Raw genomic sequence first — 25188 nt, 5'->3', positions numbered from 1 at the left:
AAGTCACTTGCCACGGTTTCACAGCTGGTCAGTGGCCAGGATTCCTACCTATGCCGTTCTTAGTCTTTTCATTCTATTGGCTCCCAGAAGGAATCTGAGAGAAACAAGACCAATCAAAGAGGGAATAAAAGAAAAAGGGAAAGAGAGAAGGAAGACAGTACAGGAGAAGAAAACAGAAGGATACTTTTTTCCAGCTCTCAGGGCTGTATCCTCATGTTTACCCTACACTCCCCAGTGCGAGCCACACCTCATACCCCTAAATCCACTCAAGGACTTACGCCTTTGTCTGGCTCTAAGATACCAAAATTAACCAGGATCTTTCACCTCCGTTGTCACAGGCAATCACATCCCCGACTCCAGTAGCCTTCTTTTTTTTTTTTTTTTGAGACGGAGTTTCACCCTTGTTGCCCAGACTGGAGTGCAATGGCGCAATCTCGGCTCACTGCCACCTCCGCCTCCCGGGTTCAAGTGATTTTCTTGCCTCAGCCTCTCGAGTAGCTGGGATTCCAGGCGTGCACCACCACAACTGGCTAATTTTTTGTATTTTTAGTAGAGACGGGGGTTTCACCATGTTGGTCAGGCTAGTCTTGAACTCCTGACCTCTGGTGATCCGCCTGCCTCGGCCTCTCAAAGTGCTGGGATTATAGGTGTGAGCCACCGCGCCTGGCAGCCTTCACTTTTTGTAATCCTTGCCTCCCATTCTAGCATTCCATCTAAAAGGTCTCACTCTCCCTTCTGTAGTTAAGCTGATCAAAACCTTCTGCTCATTCAGACAGCTGCCAGCACTTCAGAAGACCTGGTGTCTTCTAGAGCCAGTCACTACTACCCAGACTCTGCACTGCAGCCATGGATGCCGTCTCTCTCCCCAGAAGCCCTGCCCCGCCCTGAAACTGCTTCTGGACAATTGTCCTACTACCACCACTGAGGCAGGAAGACCTTGAGTGAGCTGTCTGGACCCCGATTTGACTATAAGAACTCTGCTAAGGATCTATGCGCAAATATATGTATGACAGTCTTAGCTCGTCAGGGGTAGGAAAAAGAAGGGCAGCTAGCTGATAAGATGTAATTAAGTCCATATCTGTGGGTATGCACAATCAAGTATATGTATTGCCTTGCAGACAACCGTAACACCATTTTAAATTTAGATGTGACGCTCACAAGTCAATCAACTTCATAGTTGTTTTTCTTATTAGACTGGGGAACTCCTTAGATTTTTCTGTCTGATACAGGGATCAAAATCCAAGCCTGGTCCTAGCCAGTGCAATAAGGCAAGAATAATAAACACAAGGCAAATTAGAAAGAAGGAAAGAAATCTGTCATTATTAACAGGTGGCCTGGTTGAGTACATAGAAAATACAAAAATGACCACAAAGTATAAGAATCAGTAAGCAAAGTCATTGGCTATGAGGTCAACATGTTAAAAAAACTTTCAATATACAGTAACTAAAACAATGTGAAATTAAAAGCATACACAATATCAACAAAATCATCAAATATCTAGGAAAATGTCTAATAAAAGATATATAAGATGTCTACACTGGGCCAGGCATGGTGGCTCATGCCTGTAATCCCAGCACTTTGGGAGGCTAAGGCAGGGCAGATCGCTTGAGCCCAGGAATTTGAGCCCAGCCTGGGCAACATTAACAAAATCCCGTCTCCACAAAAAAATACAGAAAAAAAAAAAAAAAAATCAGCCGGGACTGTAGTGTGTACCTGTGGTCCCAGCTATGAGGGAGGGTGAGGTGGAAGGGTCACCTGAGGCCGCGAGGCTGAGGCTACTGTGAGCTGTGATCATGCCACTGCACTCCAGACTGGGCAACAGAGTGAGACCCCATCTCAAGAAAAAACAAAGAAAAAAGATACCTACACTGAAATCCACAAAACACTAAGGAAAATTAAAGAACTCTCAATAAATGGGAAGGATAGATCATGCTGGTGGACTGGAATGCTTCACATTATAAAGATACCATTTCTTCCCAAATTTATCTATAAGTTCAGTGTAACCCCCAACAAAATCTCAGCATTAAACAGAAGGGAGAATGAAGAAATTGCAATTATGCTTAACAACATGGATGAATCTCACAAATATGCTGAGCTAAAAGAAGTCAGGCACAAAAGGGTACCTGCCATGTAAGTCCATTTATATAAAGTTCAAAAAAAGACAAAACTAATCTATGGTGTTTGAAAGTCAGGAGGGAGGTTACTCTCAATGGGGTGGTGCCTGTTAAGGGGGCACAGGAGTCTTCTTATAGTCTGGTAAGTTCCATTTTCTGATCTAAATGCTTACACTGTTTGTGAGAATACATCATGCAGCTGTACTCTTGTGATTTCTGTATGTTACTTTGATTACATTTCTACTTTTAAAAAAAGCAGCCTGGTCCTCATCACATAGCACCACAGAGTTAATACTAAGATTTATCAAATTTTAGAAAATCTTTCTTCTGTGATGGTCTAGAAACAGTCTTCCAAAGAAACAACTCAGTTGTTTTAAAATAGAAAAAATAAACTGGTCCATTCAAGAGAAATAATAATTCCCTCTGCTGACAAAATCTGTTTCCTGCCCACGAGTACAGGCCTGTGGACTGTTCAAGGCAGCCACCCCATGCCCACTGCTAACGGTAAACCTCACTGTTACAGCCCAAGGATCAAGACGTAGGAAAACACTTTCGTTGGATGTTATGATGAGCGACAGTTCCATTCAAAAGGATTTTTTTTTTTTTTTAAAGACAAAACCCATCTTGTCTAATAAGGCTTTCTTTGGTGTTTCATAATCATCAAAGTTTCAGTTTGCCACAGACTTTGTTGTGAATACATAAAACATTTATGTAGCTGCTGAGTGTTAAAGAAATTGCCATTTAGTTACCCTGCGGTTTCAAGGGGAGAAGGACTAAGCACATCCGGATTTCTCCTACTTCACACACAGGCTTTGACCGCCTTCCACCAGTTGCCATGTTTCAGGTTCTGTTTTGGGGTTTTCCTTCTCCCTTCTTCAGTTTCATTTACCTTCATCTGGGCCAGACTCATCTTTCCCAAATAAGGAAGACCTTATTTGGTCACACGCTATAGCCATGATCCTCTTACTTCACATGGAAAGTTGTGTCTCATGACAGAAGTTGACCAGAGCACTGACACGTGCTTCTGAATGGTGTGTCCATGAGGCTGCAGCTCAGGGGGCTGGCCTAGGTCTCCAGAACCTCCCATTACACTTGAACAGATATGATGTGGAATATACACAAATAGTAGTGACCACACACTGCTCAGGGTTCCAGAGCCACCATCCTGAAATGAAGGCCTTCTCCTAAGTCTCCTGGCCACCAGCTTTTTGGGTCACTGCTCCTCTCTCTGACCACTGCCATCTCACCTCCTTTCCCTCTAGAGGAAGAATTACATACTGTGTAGTCCAAGAATGGGGGTGGGAGGGGAGAGAAGTCCGAGACACCTGCCCATACTATTAATATTCTATGGTTGTGGGAGTGAATAGAACACAGGGAAAGGCAGAGGAAAAGATGATCAAGAAGAGGGACCTGGAAATATAACAAGGACACTGGCAAAACAGAACCGAAAAACCCACCAGGGAAGAGCAAGTGTGACCTCTTTTTCCTTGATTTACCCTTAACTTGTCTGAGGACTCCACTGGCAAAGACCAGAGGGCTTTGAGTCACCAGAGGGAGTGTACCTTGTGCTTCCAACATAGTGCTGTCTACTCTTAGCTCTTGCCTTTTTTGATGAATTTTGAGACAAAGCTCAAATACTTAGTTAGCAGGAAAAAAGATGTAGATAGGGTAAGACCTTTTTTTTAAGTTCTACTATATTACTAGAGAGGGTCAGAAATATTTATTTTAGGACTGAGCAGATTAAAAACTCATTTCACACATAAAACCTATTATACCTCAATATTCTTTGTAATTGCTCTAACAGCACTAGTGAACGTCTCTAATAGTAGATAATACGCTGTTCTGGGAAACAAGAAGGTTCACAAGGAGATAAGGTTAAGTGGACAGGTTCTGGCACTTAAAAAAGAACATCTGGAAAAGGAGATGTCTGGATTTCCAAACCAAGTAAGAGGCATGCTCAAACTTGTTTAACATTGATCCTGCCTGGCAACAGTTTCCAAAAATAAAAATCGACAATGTTATCAAATTTAGTTAGGGGACACAAGTTCTAAAAGCAGAACTGGAGTAGGTATGGAAGAATGTGCCGTTTTTCTTTAATATCTCAGACAGCTAACCTGTGTAAGGATAAATTCTCGAATTTAATATGTGAAAAATCACCCACACATAGTAAAATCAACCATCGAGCAAACTGTGCTAAAAACTCTTTAATGAGTCCCCCAAAAGCCCTCTCCTCAAACATGCACAAACCATCTCTGACCCAATTCTCTCCATCTGTGTCACTCTGTTCTTTCACCACTGTTTTAAGGCCAACACAAACACATGAATGTGAGAAGTGAGAGAATCAACAACATTGGAGATTTCTAAGCCTAAGGGCAGCATTTCTGGATGCTATCTGCATTTCTATATATTCTTTAAAAATGGACCGTAAAAAAGTCAATGACTGGCCAAGACTTCAAAAAAGTCACTGTTACAGGGAAAATAAAAAAGCTAGGGAGACTGTTGCATATTAAAGAGGATAAATGGAGCATAAACATAAATGCAATGTGTGATTTTAAACTGAATCCTAGATCAAAACCATTATCAACATTGCTAAAAAGATATCTGGAGACAATTGGGAAATTCTAAATATTACTGAATAAAGGTTTTCTTAGGCTATGTAGCAGAATGTCAATCTGTGGAGATGCACACCAGAGTATTTGGGGTGAAATGTTATAATGCGTGAAACTTGCTTTCAAATGGTTAAGAAAAAACTACACATACACAGAGATGAAGCAAATGTAGCAATACGTTTTAAAAATAAATAAATAAAACAGTGATTCCGTCCCATTTCCTCTGAGATATCTGGAGAAAAAAATCCTTTATCTTATGGTTGACTAACATATCAAAAGTAGAAATGCTAAGAACTTCGAAACCATACGTCGACACATAAAGAAAGCCACCCTTGGCCTATTACTGAATTGGAAGGATAATACACCCCTGGGAATCTAGCCTTACACAAGGATAAACGCTGGTCACACCAATGTCTACGCCAGTGGTTCTCAAACATTTTGTTGGCTTTGGCCCACTTAGAAAGGACAAGGGAACACTCCAGAGACAGCAAAATAAAAACAGCCACTGCTGTTACTGTGACTACTGCCTGCTGCTAATACTTCCACCAAACTGCTTGGGTAGAAAGACAGCAGTTACACAAATGCAAAATGATTAAAATAACACCTATCAGCAACTCTATATTCATATTAATGCATATGTAACAGGAATTAAAATATATGCCCAAGTCAACCACAACCATTCTTGAGAAAAAAATGGAGAATTTCCACTCCTTGTGAATTTATATGTAAAACAGGTTTAGGACAATAGGTTGTCCAGAACAGCTGGACAATCCATTCGATTTCATCCCCAGGGTCTTCAAGAGAGTGCAAGGCAGCTATCATCAACCTTGGAAGGTTGGCAGAATTAAAGTTCTCTTTCTTATGGTTCTCCTTCATTTTCTTCCCTCATAAGCAGCTGGGTTAGCCCCTTCTACCCCTAAACGCTGAGCAGGGCTGGGATCAGGATGAGAGGAAGCTGGAAATAGGTGGCCTAGGCTTTTGCTGCTCTGAGCCTAGGGGCTCCCACTGTTCAGCCTAGTTTACCAGGCTAGATAAAAAGGAATATGGGGCTGAAGACCTAAACTGTATTAAAGTAAGTACACTGCTTTGGAAAATCCCCTATGCATTTATGTCTTAGGAACCAAGAATGGCAGTTGGACCTTAGTGTGGAATCAAGGCCCTCCATACGACTCACGGGGGACATGACAAACACCTGATAAGCCAACAACTGGCTGGCCATACCACATGCCAGGGCTGAGATTTCAGGGCAGGCTCGTTCTGCAAGAACAGCTGCATTTGTCCTGGGCAAAGTCCCACATGAAGAAAGTAAGACTTGTGCTTTGTGCTTGTGCTTTGGGATAGGGTTTGCTATTAGCAGGTACAGGCAAAGAAGCTTCAGAACTGGCACAGCTGTATAGTATTCAGGACTTTAGATTAGCAATTAATCACGGTGGTGGAAGGGGGTTATGATGTTGATGACTCTGGGGTATGTCTGCGATTTGTCCTATTTCTCAGCAAGAACCAAAGGACTGACTGTCACCCTGGTGGTATATTTCAGAGCTCCAGGGTATCAGATCAACCATGAGGTAGCAGAATTCATCAATGAACAGTTATAGAATAGAATCCCTTCCTATAAGGCCAATTATCATCTTCTGTACAATAAATAACGCAAGAGCCAAATTAGGGAGTGGTAAAGCTAGTTCCTGGAACACTTGGCTTCAGGAATCAGATTTCTCCCATGCTGTGGGAAAAAACTACAGTCAGCAGAAGAGAGGCTTCAGGAACTGGTGTGTGGACAAAAACAAAACAAAACAAAAAAACAACAAAACACTCTACTCTTCCTGATTTAGACCTAGAAACTTGGGGTAATACAATCAGCTAAAAATAAAAGGCTTTGAATGTATTATCATGACATGGACTACGGCAAAGACAGATCCAAAAAATGGGGTTAGGGTTACATTGGTATAGGAATAAGACCAACCTAAGACCCAGATTCAAGTTTCTGAAGTTTTGATGGCCTTGCATGAAAATGGCTAGAAATGCCAAGATGAAATAGCAGCCAATGAAATTAAAGCCAGGTCTTGCCACAGTGGGAAAGGAAGTGAGGGAAGGAGACACCTTTCTTGCTCCTGAGAATAGATGAGGTTGTATCAAGTGTCTGGAAATTCAAGAGCCAAGACCTTTTGGGGAAGATTTTTGAAATGCAAGCTGAGGAATTTTGCTGGTGAGTGCTATGTTAAAAAATGCTAGGCACCTTGCTTGAAAGATAGCATAGAGACTATCTCCAGAGAGCTCACTCTCAGTTCCTAAGGGTGGTGGTAGAAACACAATTATTAAGGACACTGGAAGATTACTCTAGAATTCTGAAAATGGCCTTGAGTATAACAGAAACTAAAGGGAAGAAAAGGAGCTTAGAAAAGAACTGAACCAACTTTGAAAATGTATAAATAGCATTAGTAGACAATGGTATCTGAAACATCTCTAAGAGGTTGCCTGCAAAAATAGTGGAATTTCTCCCAGAATACAGGAATTAAGAGTTATTGATAAAATTTCCCCCACCTGGGTTTCATTTTATCTTTGTTTGTTTGTTTTTTTAGAGGCAGGGTCTTGCTCTGTGACCCAGGCTAGAGAGCAATGGCGCAATCATAGCTCACTGCAAACTTCTGGGCTCAAGTGACCTTCTTGCCTCAGCCTCCTGAGTAGGTGGGACCACAGGCGCCTGCCACCACATCCAGCTGATTTTTTTTTTTTTTTTTTTTTTTTTAAGAGACAGGGTCTCACTATGTTGCCCAGACAGGTCTCAATCTCCCGGCGTCATGTGATCCTCTAGTCTCAGCCCCTCAAAGTGTTGGGATTACAGGCTTGAGCCACTGCACCCAGCCTCAAAACTGGGTTTTAAAATAGATGATAGAACTGGTACCGAGAAGCAGTTAAAACCATGAGGCCATTCTCTGTAAGTCTCTCCTCCATTGCTTGTTTACCTCAGATAACCCTAAGCCTCTGCTATGCCCTCGAGCGGACAATAGCAACGTGGGTCTAGGTTGTGACACATATTATGTATTGGGCTTGTAGAACATTGCTTTCTCTGGGGAAATGCTGGCTGTATATAGAATTGGTGCTTGAAGACAAGATCCTGCAGAGTTCTGGAGAGTCAAGTGTTTATGTAAGACCAGTGTTATGATATTTTATGCCCTTATTGCTCCTTGGAATGTGGGCTATATGAGATACAGGATAGATTCAACAACGGAGAAATCCAGCGTATCAGCAACTCCAGCTTAGGGGACCCACAGGTTGTAGCTTCTAGTAGACCCCAGAACAAAGCCCGTCTGGTTAGGGTTTTGTAAAAGCAGGGAAAGATGAAAATGGTGATTTTACACTTACAAAGGAATTTTAATTTCTTTGTGGGAAGGGGGAATGACTTGATAAGGAGGTTACACTTAACAGAAAAGGGCTTTAGTTGGGAGCATTCTCACGCTGTGAAAAATCTTATTATTTGAACTATAAGGTTTATATTATCTAGTGGCTTCATATAACCTTGGGGAAGGGGAGGTGGTTTAAAGGTTTGCTTCCGCTAAGCCTGGCTCAATGATTGCAACATTCAGCAAACAATTGCTTCCCTCCCCTCCCCCGTTTCCCATGGCCGCTTATAGCAATGGTAGCAGCTAGACAGCAGAACCAGCACAGGGTATCTGGCAATCAAATCCCCAACTGAAATACAATTGGTTAGAAGACAAAAACTAAATTCTGCCCATGAAAGTCAGCTTGGGAGGTTACTGTCTAACATAAAATTGTAACCCACAGGTTGGACAGTACAACTCAGGCTGAGCGGCCAAAGTGTGGGGGGCACTCCAAAATCCAGGGGGAGCTCAAGACTTGCCCTACCTCTGTACTCCTTCCAGAGAGAAGAAAAGTGATCCAGTCTAAGATGACACGCAGGTCCTCAAGGACAGACGGGGGAAAGATGGGGTGGGGTGATAGTTTTGGCTAGAAAGAGCAAATGTCATCCTGAACATTGTCTACCTTTTCTGCTGCATGAGGCCGAAAGCTGCTCCCACTCTCCAAAGGCTGAGAAGGCCCAGGGAAGAGCTCAAGGCAATGGGCCTATTGCAGGCCTTCAGAGTAAAAGAGTCATCAAAGGTGACCTATGGGGCACTAGCAAGTTTGCCAAGGTAGAGAAGTTGGCAAGTCATGCCTTTGGTCATCAACTAGGAGAGCTGGCTTTTGGGATACTGGTCTTGTCCTTTCTTCACTTCTATCAGTGAATGACATGGGTGATTTGTAAAGGTTTCTATTCTAACTCTGGCTAAAATACAAGGAAAGAAATTCTTTGTATTAATGCTTCGTCACTCCTCCTCCTCCCAAAAGAAGTGGTCAGGCATGGGAGGAGAGCCTTCCATCCACGGGTGTAAAGTACTAAATCAGCAATGTCCTAATTCATAGATGGTGACCTGTGGGTAAGAACGATTATCTATCACTGAATAGCTGCATCTTATTCTCAGGACAAAAATGCCTCTTTCAGACAGACAGTCATTTCCAAACAGAAAACCTCTGTTATCAAATAAAGAAGAAAACTGAATGCCAATGGTAGTAGAGTGATTTTTTTTGACCCAGATGAACTAGTTTCAGATTTACTTCCTTTAAGCTCATATTCTTTCTACACTTCAGCATTTTTCTTGAAACAGCTTGGATTTGTACAGTTCCTTTTCTTCAAAGGACTCATTTAGCCTAACAATTTAGGACTGTTACTTTAGAACTCCAAAAATGGAAACCTAGATGGCTTGAATGTAAGCGTTAGAAATTAAAGGTCAGTAAAGGAGACTAGAAAAGAATGAGACCAACTTCGATTGAGGTAGGGCTCAAGTATTAGTAGATATGGGGCTCTTCCATTAAAAACATTTTGTACGGGATGAATATTTCTAATTGCGTAAGTGTCGCATCTCAGAATTTGTGGGATGTGGAGAAACCAAAGCATTTAACAGTCAAGTAACATGCTTGTGAGTACAGAGCTGACTCCAGGAGAGTCAAGATAAAAAACAAGAGGTTCTTCTGACTTCTAATGCACCGCCCCCTTTCGACTACCATAGGCTGGGTTCTTTTAGACCTACAGCCACAGAGCTGGCATGTTGGTTACTTTTATGCTTAAGAGACCAGCAGGATACAAATGTGAGGGACTGGCCTGATTACACCAAAGGAGGATCTGAGCATTATTCGAACCAGTGTTCTGCTACTTTCCTTGGGCAGCTAGCTGTTCAAAGAATTTTAATAGTCAACCTGTAGAAATATGATAGACAACTATTGGTTTTACTTTCAAGATTGAGAAAGAGGTCTAAGGAAACCCTTGTTCTCCCAACTCATTAGAGATGACAGGGCGGCTTCCTCTACTGTGCCCTTACATCGATCACAGTGGATTTTACCATGAAGGGCTGCTCTCAGTGGATCACGCAATCAGGATAAGGGGAAACAGGACATTTTTCCTGAAAGGAAAAAAAATTGCAAAACTAAACCTTAAGCTTTAACATTCCTTCTATAATTTACTCCCAACTTACATAATTCTCATCTACACTGGCACTAAAGTGAAATGTTAACAGTACTTGAAATAGGATTTAAGCACTGTCGAAAATCTTATCTTTAATTTCAAATTGAAAATTCATCCGTAAAATCTGACAGAAGAAAATCCAAACCCTAGGGAAATGAGTTTCTTCCCCCAGAACCATTCCCTTCTATCTATAGCCCCACTTCTCCTAAAAGCAGAAACTCAGCAAGTACGTCAAGGGTGCCTAAACTGTGACTTGCACTCTAGCACATGCAGTCTTACTGGGAAACATAGCATTAGCTGCTCAAAGTCTAAATGCAGCCTAGCAACACTTGGCTAGTGTATGTGTTTAAAAGAGGAAACAGAAAATGAGAAATAGCCCTAACTAGCTTTTGTTCTATTTATCTAGAAGGTCATCCCAAGGACTCAGAACTCTGGGTTTGAGACCCTTTACAGTGTTACTTCCCCACCAGCTGGAGGCTGGGGCAGCTGGGATGGGAAGGGCCTGTGGTAGGGAATGCAGTGGTGTGCGGGCTGTATGCGCCAGGTGTCCACAGTGTGCAGAGCAGGCGCTGTGGCCGAGGCGGACATAAACACGTGACAGGGCTCCTCTGCTTTTGCAGACACTCAGAGCCTAAGAAACGTGATTTGTTTCCTGTTTCAATAGGAATAAAAATTGGGAAGCAGGGACTATGATTATTAGTTTTCAAAATACTAAATACTTCTCAAAGCCCTATGCTGTTTCCACCTTCTTCTGCAAGAAATAAAATTCCATGGCTGCTGGGGAAGAAAAAAATGAAGATGGAGTTGAGAAGCAGAAATTTTTCGAGTCAAGATATCCCTCAGCACAGCCAAGTTATCCCCCCTCAATTACTCTCTATTAAAATTCAGATGAGGAAACTAGGGGTAGGCTCCAGGATCTGGCCTTTACTGTGGGTGACCATGTGGAAGAGACATCCCCTCCTCTTCTATTCTACCTTTTCTATGGAAAAAGTATAAAAGACCCTCATTAAGTGCTCTTGCAGGCCATTACAAAGCATTTCCAGGCACTCAGCTGAAAGTGTTTATGTAAGCGAAGTCCTTCTCAGTCCCTCTGGAGAAACACACATATCAGCATCCTCCTACACAGCTGATACCTAGTGTTACCTCCTGAGAGGTTTCAAACTCTCTCACAAAAGGACAATCTGCCCAGGCCTGCTCTTTTTTAATAGGGAAGGGAAGGCATGCTTGCAAGGCCAATTTACAGCAAGGTAAAAAAAATCCTTGAGGCAAAACACAAGTGCAAACTGCCTTATTAAGGTTGTGAGGATGAAGAGTAGGAACTAAGAAAAGCTCTTTAAAATCCTGAGGAAGCTGCTCTGGATCATTACGATTATGTTTTGTTTTGCCTTTTAACTGATTGTCCTTTTTATGCTCATCATACATCCCTGGGCTATCCCACAGAGCACACTGGACATGTATCTGTGAGCTGCCGGTGAGCTACCGGGTAAGATGTTGGAGGATGTTTAAGTGTGGAAGCAGGTGGGTGTGGTGGTTCGAACCTGTAATCCCAGCTATGTGGGAAGATTGCTTGAGGCCAGGAGTTCCAGACCAGCCTGGGCAACACAGCAAGACTACCCCCACCCCACCTCCTTGGCCAATGAATCCCCTTGGCCAATCAATCAATCAATCAAGGGTGGATGCTAGTTTGAGGCACGTGCACCCTTAAAACCTGGCCTAGTTTTGGCATGATGAGGCTACTTTGGTTTGGGGGTTGCTCAGAGGCTGGGTTTTTCTGGTACTTCCAAGGATGTTCATTTTGGGAGGTTTTGCATTTGATTAGTGTCCAGTGGAAGAGTTTACAGCCATAGTGAGATTCCCTCATTGCTCAGTACCAGAGTTTGAGTACGGTCGTTTAAAAAATGATACTTACCTGACCACAGTGGAAAATTAAACAGGAGTGAAGGCAAAGGAGTAGAGAAACTACAACTTTGTCTCCCCCATGTTAAAACTGTAAGCCTAAGCAAGAAGTGTCTGTGTCGCGGCAGGCAAACACCTGGGCTACTCAGGCCTGGAGTAGACTGGAGGTCAGAGGAGAAGAGCAGGCAGGAATCCTCAATGGGGAGCTAAAGCCACAACCCCACGTGAAGGAGATAAAAGGGTAACAGCCTCAGATCAAGTCTCAACACCTCCCTCTCCAGGGGAAGCTAAACCAGCCTCTCCTCTATTATCACTCCCTTTAGACAGCTACCGTCTAAAATGAGAGACAAAGAAAGGGGAGTGGGCTTCACTGGCTTTGTAGGTCAGCAGCAGCTCTTCCCCAGAAACCCAGGCCATCAGCCCGGCAGTTTAAGGGTTAAAGTGAGCACTTAAAAGAAAACTCAAACCCCATTAAGCCCAGGCTTGGAGAACAGGGGAGCAGCAGGGAAGCCAAAGGAAACTAATTTTGGAGGCTCTCCAAGCTGCCAATCACAAGCATATTTCTAACAGTCCCAGTGTTGTTTGAGTTGGTTGTTTTTCCACAGGCTGCACAATGGGGTCTGGTTATTCATTGAAAAAGTCTGCAAGTGAGCCCCGCCCTCCATTCACAACCAATTTGGAATGCTCCATTCAGGCAAGAGGGGGAATCTGCAGCTCTGCTAGCTGGGGCAGACCTAATAGTGCTCAGCGCCCAGCTGTCGCCACAGGGACGCTTGCTCGCTCAGTACGCTGTGTTTATGTAAGAAATTCAGACACGGCAGGGGCTCTTGCCTGCTGTGCACCCTTCCTAGGATTCAAATAGCCAAGACCCTTGTGGAAATCTGAAAGGGTGTGCAAAAGTCCGCTAGAAGTAAGGTCAGAAAGTGCCCTCTGGCAAAAGGGGAAAGGCAAAAGAAAAACTATCATGTGCCACTCGGTTCAGAATCTGGCTGTAGCCACCAGCTGAGAGAAAGAGACTTCAGTGGTATTTCTCCTGCCCCAGGGTAAGCTGGTTTGCATTAGGGGACAGCTTTCTCTGGAAGCCTGCCTCTCCAGACTTTCTTTCCCATTCACTGCTGGTAGCTGCGCCGGGAGCCACCTGGCTTCCTCCCCAGGGGAGGAGGGCTCTGGAGACACTACTAGATTTTCTGGCTGCAGAGGAGGGGACAAGCTACCTATTACAATTTCACAGTTCCTTTTTTAGCTTTGGATCCAGCCTGAAGAGTTCGGAATGCCCTCCTGAATGCTCGTGAGACATCAAAAGGGAAGAATGTGGAGATCTAAGGTTGGAAGGTGAAATCTACACCGAGACTTTGCAAAGTACAAGGCAAAAAAACTGGTTTTGTTTCTTAGGTATTTTTTCCAAACCTTCAATAATCACCCTGAGGGAAAGCTGATGGAGCCGGTCTAACAACCAGACTTTATTTCAAGGAAAAGCATACTTCTTTATGAAAAGCAAATGCAGGGGACACATTTGAGCTCATGGTCGTTTCCTTTTTTTCATCACATATTTGACTCTTTTCAAATGTCTTATGTATACTTCTCACTGCCTGCCCTCATGTCCCCTCCAGTGAGCTCAGTGCCACTGGAAGCATTTCTCTGAAGTTCTTCTGACCACAGAATCCCCAATCCATGCCTTGGCTCTTGAGATCTGCCTCAAACTCCTGGCCTTTTAATAACTAGATCTTATCCTGCTCCCTGGAATCTTGCACTCTCTGCTTCAATTTTTCCCTGGATGTTTCTTTCTTTTTAAACAAGGGAGCGCCCTTTATTTTCTATGCAGAGTCCTCTTATGTGGAATTCTTTTCCCTTTAACATCTGAGTTGCTAGCCCACTGTCATTTGCCTGCCAGGCCCAAAGGTGTACTTACATTATGGTTATAATTTATACATACACCCTTTAACTAGTGTGGGCACATACTAGGGGCCTGGTATCTTGCCACTCCTTTAAGCCAAGTCTAGAGGGACAGGACAATGATAGAAACTGACGACCAAAGCCTCTGTTAAATGAGCTTGATGAGTTCACAAAATGAATTTTTAAAAAAGCAACCTAATCCGGTAATGGCATCAGCATGCCTGGCACTTGTCCAAGAGCTGGGAGCTGCAACATGACAAGCCTCTGAGCTCCTTGGATTCCAAGTGGAGAAGCACTGTGTGCCAGGGCACAGATGGGGCCCAAGCTGCCTCAAGGGCAGCCGTATGCCCGAGAGGGGGCTGTCAGCCTCTGAGGCTGGATGTACTTTACCACCACTAAAACCCAAGAAATGTGTGGAGGGAACAGTTTCTCCGCAGAGAATCACACACCCCACCCCACAAGAAACTTTTTTTTCTGGGGCTGAAATTAAAACAATGATACTACTAGATGGTAGAAATGGGAGACAGTACACATTTTCGGCTTCATTATGCTACCCATGTCTTACTCTTGTAAAACTGAAGAATGCTGAAAGAGGAGGGGATAAATGGTAATTTCTTGATGGATGCCAGGATTTTGTTACTTCTGGCACCTACACAAGTGATCTTGACACAGATGTAACTCCCCATCCCAAGTCTTTCTCACCAAATACAAAGGACTGGTAAGCCTACTGGGTTTTGTTAGATGGCTAATAGCACAGAGACACAGAAGGGTAAGAGAAAAATTCAGTTTAAATAAGTCTAACTGAATTAAAGGTAGACGAAAGCAGATTTTGTAAAACAGATGGCTCCTTTAAGTAAATGGGTACTGTAGGTCTGGGGTCCTTGAGAATACTGAGTCTAGGAATCTTTGAGGCTATCAAAACAGGAAGGATTTCAAATCATTTAGCACCCTCCCAGCAGTAAGGTACTGGGCTAGCTAACAAAGACTTTGAAAGTAACACTGTAAAACCTGGAGTCAGAGAATCTCTCCTCCATGTTTTCCTCAGACTTTCTTCAGCATTCTTTTCTACCTTCAGAACTACTGACTCCTGAAAAGTATAAACCGATGGCCTTGTTTTCCCTCAAACCTCTTATTTTTAAAAGCCCACTGTTTTCTTTCTTACCTTGCCAAACAAAAAGACTTTAGGATGATCCTTTCGAATAAGGTGGCCCAAGCAGGAAAATGTGTTTTGCTACACCACACCTAGGACCAAAGACCAAAATGATGTACCCTGTCCAAAGGAAAGGCACTGCCTCTACTACACTAACCTCACACATTAATAAAGAAATCCAGCTGAATAATCTCATCGTGAAACAGGATTAAGATCAATGTGTTTTAGGCTCAAGGGCTGTCATTAACAGTTAATCCTATTTCCCCAGCCGTCTATTGCAATGTATTTATGAAAAGTCGATTTTATCAGTTAATTAGCTGGTCCTTAGGAAATTACTTGTACTTCCTCCAGTTGTTCCATTCTTTTTGAAACACAGATCTTAAAAGAACACTTCAAGGGGAAAACGGGGTCATCTGGATCTTAAAACAATTCTCTAGGCTATATTTGGTATAGAGGCCATGATTTTGAAATAAGATTTTTATCATGCTCTCTACTCAGCATAAAATATCTTATTCAAGATGCTAACAGGTATATATTGACAATATCATAACTGAAATAAATAAGTGAGATTAAAAATCAGACCCGAAATGTTTATTAAAAAAACTGCTATTTATATATACTAAAATCGAGTAGTACACTCTTTAAGTACCCAAAGAGTTCAGAAAAATGAATGGAACACATCACCTTACCCCCACTTTGAAACATTCTTGAGTTCCAGTCTTATCCAAGGCATAGTTAGTTCTATGAAAATGTGTAGTAAAGATGTACACACATCTATGCACTGACCCAGATTCCCTGGTTTAGTAGCTCTATGTGTTAAGGTACACATTTAGCTACATACACACTTACGTAGATATACACACATGCACAAACACTTCTTCATATGTAGGACATATGTACACAGTTTTATCTGTATACACACTAAAGGTGTCTTCTAGGAAACATGGCAGTTTTTTTTGTTTTTGTTTTTTAGAGATAGGGTCTTGCTCTGGTACCTAGGCTGGGGTACAGTGGTGTGATCACTACTTGCTGCAACTGTAACCTTGAATTCCTAGGCTTAAGTGATCCTCCCGACTTGGCCTCCCAAAGCACTGAGGTTACAGGTGTGAGCCTAAATGTCAGTTTTTTAATAATTTTTTTCTTTTATAATTGTTCTCTCTCTTCCAAATCCTAGACAGAAAAACTCAAAGCATCAAGGTATTGAGTAACTTTCTCAGGATCATAGAAGGAAGAGAAGTGACTGCTGAATTGGACAACCAGAGGTCTACCTGATGCTTTCCTGAACGCCATCTCTAGATATCTGAAATAATGGAGAGCCCTGAATACACTTGAACATGCCCCTACTCCCTGGCTCTGCAGCTTTGTGAGAGCTTCTTTAAGAATATTTATCTTTTTCTTACGTCACCTAACCCTTCCCATTTGCCTCCACTACTGGTCAGTCTCTCCAGCTATTTGGAAATAGTTGTGAAAGGAGGGGGCTGGGCAAGACTGTCTCTACAAGGGACATCCAACTCAAGCAATCTGAGATCTTCAGGGTTACTTCTTAGGACCAAAGGAAAATGAGGTACACTGGTAGAATCCCTATGATCTATAGATTTCTATTCTAATCCCTTGAATTTGACCTTTAGGAGTTTCCATGCTTTACTGATATCTATATGTGTGAGGTAGAGGTGAAATCTGTACAGCTAGAAGTAAGCTGGGCATTTCTATAATATATAAAAGCAATGGTTTCTTTCACTCAAATCAGACTTAAGGATGTATCCCTATGGGCAGGAAACCCAATTCTGAGAAACTTACAAAACATAATCTCTTTAGAAGTTGAACTTTTAGTGTTTAGAGAAAAAAAAAAGGCCATAATCTTTAAAACTGACATTCCAAAATAAAAATATTACCTACATTTCTATTCTCTTTCTTTTATGTTTACAATAAATTTATACCTATACAATGGAAAATTATCAAATCATTATTAATAGGAAAGTCTATTACCAGTGGCCACTAGTAAGAATATTTGTTACAGGCCAGGCACAGTGGCTCACACCTGTAATTCCAGCACTCTGGGAGGCTGAGGTGGGCGGATCACCGGAGGTCAGGAGTTCAAGACCAGCCTGGAAATCATGGTGAAACCCCGTCTCTACTAAAAATACAAAAATTAGCCAAGTGTGGTGGTAGGTGCCTGTAATCCTAGCTACTTGGGAGGCTGAGGCAGAAGAAATGATTGAACCCGGGAGGCGGACATCGCAGTGAGTGAGCTGAGATTGCGCCATTGTACTCCAGCCTGGGTGACAAGAGCAAAACTCTCTCTCAAAAAAAAAAAAAAAGGTTTGCTTTCCCCTGGCAAATCTAAGTTTGGCTTATATTCATTGGTTAAGTAAGTCAAACCAACTCATAAGGTTTCATTAAATTTGAATGAGTTTTTTCCCTCCCCTGAAAAAAATCATGGGCTCTTCCAGAAAATGACTGGAGTGAAGCTGGTCCTGAACTCGAGGCTGTGGAAAGTGCTCATGGAAAAGTAAGTGCATGCAGCCGGCTGTGGGCTCTGCCAGCTCCTCCTCATGCTTCTGGCTGTCAGTCTGAACTACAGGAAAACATAACAGCAAGAATGAATGGCTCAAATATGCACCACCCACATTTGTGTTCTTGCCTCGCTTCTTAGGCAAGTTATTCTACTTGAATCTATCCCTTCTTGAAGCTCTACCTCAAGAAATAAAGTCAGAGGGAAAGAACCATTAGAAGACCTTTTCTAGGCTAGTCAACCATCTTTTATATCCTTAAAAGATAGAAAGGCTCAACCTTAGGCAGTTAAAACAAAAAGTAAGCAAAGTAAAAAAAAATCATACTTGGTAAGCAGAAACATCTCCCAAATTACCTCCATTTAAGGTACAGAATTTTAATTAAAGAACTTAGAACATTCTATTTGCTGAGCAGAAATTATTTCTAAAGAGCTAAAACACATTTATTGATTTCTTCACTTTAGCCTATTCCCACAGATAAAAATCTCTCCAAATATAAATCCTGCTTGCTGACAAAGAACATACCCTTGCTTCAGCACATGCAATCAATCTGAATGCAGCCATCTCATCTCCCTTTTAACTCTTTTGGGTTACAGAGAAACAAACAAAAGTGTCATAAAAGCATTTCAAAGAACCTCTGCCAAGAAAGCCACCTCCCAAACAGACTGCAGTTTATGCTGCTTTGAGCAAGAACTGGAAAGGCTGGGCCAAATTGTCAACACAGAACAAAGTTGGATTACAAACCCTGTCTTTCATCTTGCAAACACACACACACACATACACACACACACAAAATTTGGGTTATCTTTATTTAGTCTTTCAGTGGCAGGCTTCCCCATCACTTGAAAGCAATCAAAGGGCAATAATTAACATGCATTTACTCTCCTATAGAACACATCCACAGCAAGCTGTGACAAAGCTAAGGTAACCATGCATGTGTGTGTTACAGTTTATTCCCTTTTACAGTTTCATGGCATTGTGCCTTGGACATGAGGCCTATCATTAAGGAATGTTTAGTTGCTACCTCTGTTCTTACATTTAAAAGATTTGGAATACCCAGCTTTTTACTTAGAGACAGACCGAAGATACTGTCTCTCCAGTGGCATTTTTACACACATACACCCACCTACCCAGAGATAAAACAAAGCTGGGAAGAATCTGTTGGTCCAAAATGAGAAATTGAGTCCTTGCATGGCTCAGGTGCTTGCTATTATAAACTATGACTAAGAGACATGAATTTCTCTATGATGCAACTCTCAAGAGAGGCAGCATTTTCTCCAGGCCTCTCTTAAACCTGCTCATTCGCCAGTGACTAATGCTCTCTAGAGCAGCCCTGTGCTGCTCAAATTTCATCAGCCAGCTTTGTCCTTGATAACTCCGCCTAGACCATAAAAGCTCCCAAACCTGTTGAAGACAGCCCCAAATGATCAGTGCAAAGTAACCATGCCCCTGCCAGTGCTGAAAACCATCTTTTGAGCTTCCCACTGCATTTTATCTCTAGTAATGAGCGCTTAGTGGCCATTTTAAGGAAAAGTTTCTCTTCTCTGAACAGAAAAGCCACAGCAACTACATGAAAAGTAAGAGTAAATCAGGCCACTCTGTGACCACCCCTTGTCAGCTTAGGAGTAGAGACAAAATTGACAACTGTTGGATGAAGCCAAAGTTAACTGGAGTTTTCCATTAACTATTTTCTGCACCTTTAAGAAAAAGAGAAATATCAGGTTCATGATTCACATCAAGGACTTAATTTATAAAACAAACCCCCAAAAAGCCACAAAACAATGTGTGATTAATAGATGCTTGGCCCAACACCATACATATTACGTCAGTTAATTTGTAATTTTGAGCTTAAAACTTTGCAATATTCTTTTTTTTTTTTTTTTTTTTTTTGAGATGGAGCCTTGCTCTGTTGCCCAGGCTGGAGTGCAGTGACGCGATCTCAGCTCACTGCAACCTCCGCCTTCTGGATTTAAGTGATTCTCCTGCCTCAGCCTCCTGAGTAGCTTGGATTATAGGTGCCTGCCACCAAGCCTGGCTAATTTTTGTATTTTCAGTAGAGATGGGCTTTCCCCATGTTGGCCAGGCTGGTCTTGAATGCCTGACCTCAAGTGATCTGCCCTCCTCGGCCTCCCAAAGTCCTGAGATTACAGGCGTGAGCCACTGCGCCCAGTCAGCTTTACAATATTCTTAAGGAAAAATAAATTTAGAATAAAATTATGTTCAGTAAGTCTTACCTGCAATACAGTAGAAACACTTTAGAAATAATTTTAATAAGAAATAAAAGTTTTCAGGGTTAATTCTGAATTATTAGAAGAAACTAAATGCATACTACTGTCTAAATCTGGCCATAGCTGAAAAAAGCATATTCTAGACATGGATGATCCAAGACCAAACAATTTCAGAACAAATGTGCTATCACCAGAAAGGTACTTACAGTTATCAGACTGAAAATCTGGGACAAACTGTTCATCATCAGGAACTTGTGCTGGAAAATAGATTTTTATTTTAGACCTTTAAGTTTTATTAAAAAGCACAGTAAAATGTTTTATATGGAAAATAGGACATCCATGAAACTTGCCTTCAGCTAACCAAGCCTCTTGAAGTTGACTGAGATCCTGAAACAGCTCTGAAATTGAAAACAGAAGACCCCAGAATGAGGATATTTCTTCTGCTAGGGAGAAGTCAGGGAAGAATCTACATGCTACTGTCACTGGGAGCAGGGAAGCTACAACATAGGCAGGGAAAGCTTTACTACCTTCGGAGTCGTGAGCCAGATCTGTGTCCAAAAACTTCCTCTTTCTGTCAATCACAGGCCGCCCTCTACATTCCTCAGATCGAGATTTCTGAAAGAGGCCAACAGAAAGTGAAGGCTCAAGTGTAGTAAAGAGGTCCAAAGGGGGTCGACTCACTAAACCAACAGGGGGAAGAGTCATATTGGAGAGGGAGGACAAAACAAACCAAAAGCCACATAAACTTACCCCTGGGACCATAAAGGGGACTTGCTGATCATAAAACCCATCCATGGTGCTTTCAGCGTCTCTAATATCACTTTGAGAGGTTTCAGCATTGAGTAATTTCTGGGGGAAAAGGGATCCTCCTGCAATATGAATTTGGGAGATTTTAACTAAGAGGGGGGGAAAACAATTTTAGATTGCCTTTTTTTAGGGCCTGTGCAAAGTTATTACCCTTCTGCGAAGTACTTAAAACTTACTCAAGGTGCAAGCTTTACAGACCAAAGACGGGCTTGATTAATGGTATCAGAGGTACATGATGTACTTCGTGCCAAATCCATTTACCCAGTCATCATTTTTTCTTTGTTTTTTAAATTATTAAAATTACAGATTTGCTACTGTCTGTCCTCTACCAAAACAAAACAAAACAAAAGCCCTTATTTTCATTATAAAAGGGTGATTTCAAGATTCTGTCATATACTCCAGGGCATTTGTAGTAGAGTTTTTAAAAAAGAGATAATTTAATTTTTAACAGAACAGTGTCAGGAAGCAGAGAAATTGGGTTTAAGTATTCCAAATTATTGGCAATTAAACACTTGACATACATGGTGTTTCTAAAAGCATTTTGTAGGTCAGTGTTAAAACACTATATATAGTTCGTAGAATAAATTGATCAGAGGTATATTTATCTTCACACACAACTCTTTATTTAAAAGAGGTCTAAACAGATATAGCAATCTGTAATGTCACAAATATCTCCCTGGTTACTTACAGAGATATTTGTGACATCTCCAACTTCTAAAAGAATAAAATGCCTATGAAAAGTAATGGATTAAAAAAACTAATTCCACTGCATGTGGTACAATGCATCTCTACCAAAGGTCTTTTAAAACTTAGGCTGTTTCTTACAGTGGAGTCATTTTTTCTAGACATACCCCTCACCCCACCCCCAAATGAAACTCATTTCAGGACTGGTTAAGTGTTGAGTCTGGGGAAAAAGGGGTGGGGGGGGTTAGAAGGGAGAAAACTTCTAACGTGAGTGGAATAAAGTAACAATTTTAGGAAGGTACCATCTTCCTAAACACTTTTATTCTCCAAATAAAAACATCGCTAAGTCAACAAAAGGTGGAAAAACATTAATTTCACTTACTCCAGCTCTAAGCAATTCAAAATGCTTAAAGGCTAATTTCTTTTGTTTAACATATACACAAATTTTAAACAGGAAACTTTTCCCCGGTAAGCAATTCCATCCAATTTGTTTTTCACACTATGTGTAGCATATCAAATTTTTCATAAGTGAGCAGGATACAAGGAAACCCTTCACAGCCAGCCTCCTCCTCAGCACTTTGACCCAAGGAATCAGATTATTTTCAAAGTCAAAGGAAAGAGAGGAGCAAAATAGCACCCAGTTCGTAACTTCCTAGAAGAACACTCGCGCCAGCCTGCCTGCGTGCCCCGTCCAAACAGCACAAGAAACGTTCAGAATAATACCTCTCTCAAATGCCACCAAACAGTATACAAAATTTGAGAAACCTCAGCAGTGAGTTGAGGGGGCATGAAAGAGTGTGCTCTGTCGCTTATGAATATCTGTCAGATTAAATCGTGGCCTTAAACATTTTGTGAATGTTTACTAGGGGGAAGGGGACAACCAGTAGGAGACGGGAGGGGGAGATATTTTTCAGTCTCATGATGAAATACTTCACCCGGAAGAGCAAAAAAAATTCGAAAAAAATTAAAAGAAATAAACTGCCATAAACGAACCGAAAAGAGACATTCCAACGTTAGAAAAATTGTATTCCAAGTATAATTTTTTAAAAAGCCTGAAGGAAAGGCTCGAGTTCATCCAGGAGTTTAAACCACTTCCTTTGCCCCCCCCAACCACCCGCGCCCCGGGTGCCCCCAGGAAAACTTTAGCACAGCGCAGCGGCGCGATCCAGGCCCCTCCCCTGTGGCGCGCAGCGGGCCCGGTTTTATGAATGGGAGAGCGAGCCGCGGCCGCCACATCAGGTAGAGGCTGTAACTGGATCTCTCGCGCTGGGCCCCATTCACAAAATAAGACACACTTCCACCCAATTCCCAGCCTTCCCCATTCATGAAAACTCCTTCAGCTGCGCCCCCGCCCCCACTTCCAACGCACGCCCAGCCTCCGACGCAGGCCCCTCACCCCAGCGTTTTAGGAAGAAAGCTCAATGCTTCATTCACAAAAAGGGAAGAAAAAAAAAAAGCCGCAGGGAGCAGCGAGCCAACGAAAGAAACCCGCTTCATTCATAAAGTCACCCACATTCATAAAAACGAGGTGCTGCGGCCGGCGCTACCAACCGCTTCCAATCCCTCCCACCCCCAACATCTCTCCTTGGCACCCCCTCCTCGACCAGGAGTTCAGTTCCCCGCCCCGAGTTTTCTCCACCTTCTGAAAATGCGGCCAGAACCCTAACCCACCGCGAGGCTCCAGCATCTTTCGGTGCTGCCCCCTCCACACCCGTGTTATCCCCACCACCCCCAGGCCGCTGTTCCGGTACTCCCCGATTTTTCTCGAGTCGCAGCACAGCCCGACGCCCTCAGCCTGCTAGGTGGGAGCAGGGCGACTGCATGTCCACTTTCCACTACCTGAAACTTGCAAGGCCTGCGTAAGTTCCTAGTCGACCCCCGCCCCCGCAGGCTGCACTTGCCTGTGTCATTTACCCCCTCCCGGTGCTCTGGGGGGCAGCGCCTCTCAGACATTCGCCTCAAACTGCTTCCCGCCCCCTCCTCCCAACTGCGGAGCTCCGCCAAGCGTCTCTTCTCGCGAGCCTCCAAGTCCCCTCGGGGCTCTCGAATCTCCAGAGACTGTGAAAGCCTCGCAACTCCGCGATCCCCCATCCACTCGGGAGCCCCCGCACTCGCGCTCCCGCGCGCCTCCCCCACGACGTGTGGAAAGCCGCTCTCCCCGCGCTCCGGAACCGTTAGCCGCACCCGCCCGGCGCCTCCCAGGAACCAAACTGGACCGAGCCGCGGGGGGAGGGGGCGGTCAACCCGGGGGGGGTCACCCCAGGTACTGCACCCCGACTTTGAAGATTCTGAATCAACCCGTGAACTCTAGCCAGCTGGGCCTGTCGGACCCGTGGCCGGACGCCCCTTCGGATCTCCCTCCTGCCCCCGCAAAGCCCCCTCACCTGAGGCGGCCGCTCTCCTCCCCTTGCAGCGGCCCCGGCGGCGCAGGCGCGCTCACGCACGCGCGCACCGGGCCTGGGCGCCTGGGCAAAAGGCTGGGCCGAACCGCTCCGAAGACGGTGAACCGCTCCGCACACCAGCGGCTGGACTCTGCGCCGCAGCTGCCAACCAGGCTGGAGCGCTGGCCCGGCCCCCCGCGGCCCGCTGCTCCGCCCGCCGCCATTGGCCCGCGGCCCTAGCCCAGCCTTTTTCCCATTGGCCCGAGGCCGTTCCCGCGGCTGTCCATCACCTCTTGTTTACCCTGTCTGCGGGCAAATCCAACCAAGCCGCCCCATTAACTCCGGCCCCCATTGGCCAACGATGCATCTCTCTCCACCCCCTCAGGGGTCTGTTTTACATAATTTATGCACCGGGGGCCATTGGCCAATCAGCACAGGCTTGTTTATATAATGAATGTAAGGACGTTTTTCATTCATAAAAAACGCGACCTGAGGGGGAAGCTTAGCTGAGTCAGTGAAGCACTTAAAGGGGCCGAGGCCGGGATGAGCCGCCGTTACTTCCCTTCTCGCCGCTCTGCCGACTTTTCACCGAGGCATGACTCTTCCCCCTTACCCACTCACCCCCACTTCTCCATCCAGCAAAGCCCCGACCAGAATTGGGTCGCTTGGAGCCAGACGTTCGCAGCTGCAGCACCAAGCAAAGTTATCATTTTAGAATTCAGGGGAGAGGAATTCGTCATTCCACACAGAGAAACTCGCTGACCGACCTGGGCGTTTAGCCCACAGAAACACAGAAAACGGAAACGGAGCCCTCTAATCTTAGTTACCTTTAAGAGAGGCCTTAATTTCTTTTAACCAGGTTTCCAGTGGGAAGAATAAGCAGCATCTCCTTTTAAAATCTCAGCTCCCAAACAGATTTTAGTTACTATTTTGTACTGGCAAGGCCTAAGGCCCAACCAAATCCCGTTTTCTCTTTAATTGCGGCTCGTAACCTCCACCAGAGTGGGTTCTGTAGTCGAGGTGAGACAGGGTTCGGGCTCTAAGAAATCCTCTCCGGGGACAGCAGCAGCCAGTCCACCGACCTGGAAACCTAAATCCCTCCGAAACGGGCATGCAGAGTTAGACTTTTTGCTTCCCTCCCCGGGCTGCTTGTTTTCCATTTAAGTATTGAATGCAAGATGGTGTATTTGCGAATTAGATCCCGTGCAGCTGGGAACGACGAGAAGCGGCTCTGCTTGCCAAACGATAGGGCACTAACTGCAATTGCTGAGATTCTTAACAGGGTGTTCCAGGAAACAAATAAACAAACAACCCTCTCCCCTCTCCGCCCCCTTACCCCCTCCTGTGAAGGCCGCCGGGCGGCTCTATCTTCTCCCCGGGGATGCTGGGGCCTGTGACGGA

At 43.7% G+C, this 25188-nt stretch overlaps 1 protein-coding gene across 2 annotated transcripts in view; it reads right to left on the bottom strand.

Moving 5' to 3' along the window:
• Positions 1 to 23940, bottom strand: part of ETV5 (ETS variant transcription factor 5) — a 62646-nt gene extending 38706 nt beyond the window's left edge. Inside the window, exons 1-5 of one of the 2 annotated variants that reach the window (XM_007971836.3) lie at positions 23791 to 23940; positions 20666 to 20784; positions 20443 to 20530; positions 20266 to 20313; positions 20122 to 20172 (exon numbers count right to left, since the gene is read on the bottom strand). In XM_007971836.3, the coding sequence (XP_007970027.2) occupies positions 20122 to 20172; positions 20266 to 20313; positions 20443 to 20530; positions 20666 to 20710 (232 nt within the window). In that variant the 5' untranslated portion in view covers positions 20711 to 20784; positions 23791 to 23940. Of the gene's footprint in view, positions 1 to 20121; positions 20173 to 20265; positions 20314 to 20442; positions 20531 to 20665; positions 20785 to 23307; positions 23402 to 23790 lie in introns of those variants that run through there. The other variant, XM_007971835.3, reaches the window with a different exon arrangement.
• Positions 23941 to 25188: the final 1248 nt, after the last annotated feature.

Source organism: Chlorocebus sabaeus, chromosome 15 (genome assembly GCF_047675955.1).
Source record: "Chlorocebus sabaeus isolate Y175 chromosome 15, mChlSab1.0.hap1, whole genome shotgun sequence".
Classification (NCBI taxonomy): domain Eukaryota; kingdom Metazoa; phylum Chordata; class Mammalia; order Primates; family Cercopithecidae; genus Chlorocebus; species Chlorocebus sabaeus.
Note: the sequence above shows the minus strand (reverse complement) of the source record. Positions and strands in the feature narration are given on the sequence as shown.